At 39.3% G+C, this 3364-nt stretch overlaps 1 protein-coding gene across 1 annotated transcript; it reads left to right on the top strand.

Moving 5' to 3' along the window:
• LOC104725055 (12S seed storage protein CRA1-like) lies at nt 730-2683 on the top strand. The gene is given in 4 exon segments (NM_001302978.1): nt 730-1037; nt 1175-1461; nt 1553-1984; nt 2139-2683. Coding segments are annotated over 4 exon segments (1407 nt in total). The 5' UTR covers nt 730-754; the 3' UTR covers nt 2544-2683.

A 3364-nucleotide genomic window follows, 5' to 3' on the forward strand; every position in this document is an offset into this window, starting at 1 on the left:
GGGGGTAAACAGCATGCATGCAGCCGTACACTCGTCGCAACATGTTCGTCGCGTCCGCCACATCTCCCACGTATGATCTCATCTGTTTTCTATCGCCACGTCTTATAATTACAGTAAAACCTTTGTAAAATATATATTTTTTTTGTTATACATTTTATTTTTAGCATGAATACATAATTGGCCAATGCCTTTCGAAACTCATCATTTTCTCAGTTCGAATGTGACCATGATCCCATTATATTACGATCTAATCAACTGATAATATAACTTATCAATAACAAAAACAAATTATAATAATTTTGTTGACAAATAGCGTATCCATCCGCAAAGATGACATCTACAAAAAAATGGTTTAATTTTTTTGTTACTTATATAAAAAATTGTATACAAATAAATACATAAAAGATTTGTCCTGTTGCTAATGCATGTGCCTATCTCAAAGATAAGGTGTAAGAAGCATGCACAAGAATAAGCCATGCAAATTGAAATGTGTCAACTCCGTTCATTGATACGTTTTATTTATTACAGCGTGAATCCAAAATTTATTTTCCGATCCGATGAAGACATAAAAGTAGCGATTATAAGTGAAGTGTAAAATTTATGTACATAGTCGATTCTATACACCTGGTTCAATTCTTAATCAATTTATTCTCAACAACTTTTAATAACGAAAAAATAAATAAAATATCCTATAAATAGCAAGCTTCACATAACGCAAGTGAGAAACCACAAAAAGTAAGAAAATTAACACAAAATGGCTCGAGTCTCTTCTCTTCTTTCGTTCTCCTTAACACTTTTGATATTTTTCCATGGCTACACTGCTCAGCAGTTTCCAAACGAGTGCCAGCTCGACCAGCTCAATGCCCTCGAGCCGTCACACGTACTGAAGAGTGAGGCTGGTCGCATCGAGGTGTGGGACCACCACGCTCCACAACTCCGATGCTCAGGCGTCTCCTTCGCACGTTATGTCATCGAGTCTAAGGGTCTCTACTTGCCCTCTTTCGTTAACACCGCGAAGCTCTCCTTCGTGGCTCAAGGTACGTACAATTCTTTCTATTTCGAGATTCGAATTTGTGACTATGTAAATTATTCTCAAGCACATATGCCTAATATAATATTCTCTAGTATCACTTATAACTAAAGCTATGTAAATTATTTGTTACACTATATATAGGAAGAGGTCTTATGGGAAAAGTGATCCCGGGATGCGCCGAGACATTCCAAGACTCATCAGTGTTCCAACCACGCCAAGGCAGACAGTTCGAGGGTCAGGGTGAAGAAGGTCAAAGCCAAAGGTTCCATGACATGCACCAGAAAGTGGAGCACATAAGGAGCGGCGACACCATTGCCACAACTCCCGGAGTAGCACAGTGGTTCTACAACGACGGACATCAACCACTTGTCATCGTGAGCGTCTTCGATTTAGCCAGTCACCAGAACCAGCTCGACCGCAACCCAAGGGTACATATAAACCAAAACCTCAAAATAATATCATTATCTAGTCACAAAATAACAAAAAAGTGATGTGCTTTTTTTGGTGTGTGTTATGAAGCCATTTTACTTAGCCGGAAACAACCCACAAGGCCAAGTATGGCTACATGGACGAGAGCAACAGCCACAAAAGAACATTTTCAGTGGATTCGGACCTGAGGTTATTGCTCAAGCTTTGAAGATCGATCTTCAGACAGCGCAACAACTTCAGAACCAAGATGACAACCGTGGAAACATTGTCCGAGTACAAGGTCCATTCGGTGTCATTAGGCCACCTTTGAGGGGACAGAGACCTCAGGAGGAGGAAGAAGAAAGAGTAGGTAACGGTTTAGAGGAGACCATATGCAGTGCCAGGTCCGTTGATAACCTCGATGACCCGTCTCGTGCTGACGTGTACAAGCCACAGCTCGGTTACATCAGCACTCTCAACAGTTACGATCTCCCCATCCTTCGCTTCATCCGTCTCTCAGCCCTCCGTGGATCTATCCGTCAAGTAAGTTAAATATATATATATTATCTAACTAAACTAAAACCAAAGTAACTTTTGCATGCATATGAATGAGGGTGGACAATTTGATTCGGTTCGCTATAATATGTCCATTTCTACATTTAAACATGACTACTGCTTGAAATGTGTGTGGGTGTAGAACGCAATGGTGCTTCCACAGTGGAACGCAAATGCCAACTCGGTTCTTTACGTTACAGACGGGGAAGCCCAAGTACAGATCGTAAACGACAACGGTGACAGAGTGTTCGACGGACAAGTCTCCCAAGGACAGCTAATTGTCGTACCTCAAGGTTTCTCCGTGGTGAAACGCGCAACAAGCGACCAGTTCCGGTGGGTCGAGTTCAAAACAAATGCAAACGCACAGATCAACACTCTTGCGGGACGAACCTCAGTCTTGAGAGGTTTACCATTAGCGGTCATAACCAATGGATTCGAAATCTCACCCGAGGAGGCGAAGAGGGTCAAGTTCAACACACTCGAGACCACTTTGACTCACAGCAGCGGCCCAGCTAGCTACGGAAGGCCAAGGGTGGCTGCAGCTTAAGAGCTTAAAACTGCGGCGTTGAATACTGAGCCTCTACTGTAAAAGGAAGTTAAATAGTAGTAGTAGTAGTAATAATGTACCAAAATGTAACTGGTTTTGTTGAGGTTTTTTACGTTTTCTGAATAAAATCTCTTTTTGTCTTTCTCAATTGTCTTCTATTTTACCACTGTTTAATTTTTATAACCTCTTATACTTTACATGTTACCCGTAATTGATTGAAGTCTTGGAAACTTTACATTTTCTCCAGTTCGAGTACGTGCCTGTTAAATTACGATCTTGTGAAAAATAAAATAAAAATCAAAATGTAAGATATGTATGGAGAAGTGTTCAACTTAATAGTATACGGTTTATGTACGATGTAATTTGAAATATAGGAAGTAAAAAACGTTGTTCCGGGAGCTTGTGATTTGTGTGGGGATAATAAGTTGGTTTTGGGACACTAGCTCGGTCCCAGGGTCAAATCTATAATGGCTTCTGAAACACTTCGATTTTAGTAAATATAGTTGTATACTTGTATAAATATTAAAGTTTTAAAAAATAATAATTTAACTATCTATATCACTAAAAAACACTTATATTTTTGGTTAAACATCTTTAGAAATATTCATAGTTAAGTGTATCTGAGACAGAGCAATTTAGAGAAAAAACGATACAGCAATTTCTTGACGTGAAAAAACGATAGAGCAATTTTACATATGGATGGAACAATTGCAAATAGAAAAGAAATCAAGTTATCCTACATATCAAAATGGTCAAACTTTAGCCCACTTTGATCCACAGTTTTTTTTTCTTTTCTGGCATCCAACTTGATCCGTAATTCA

The sequence above is a fragment of the Camelina sativa genome, chromosome 11 (assembly GCF_000633955.1).
Source record: "Camelina sativa cultivar DH55 chromosome 11, Cs, whole genome shotgun sequence".
NCBI lineage: Eukaryota > Viridiplantae > Streptophyta > Magnoliopsida > Brassicales > Brassicaceae > Camelina > Camelina sativa.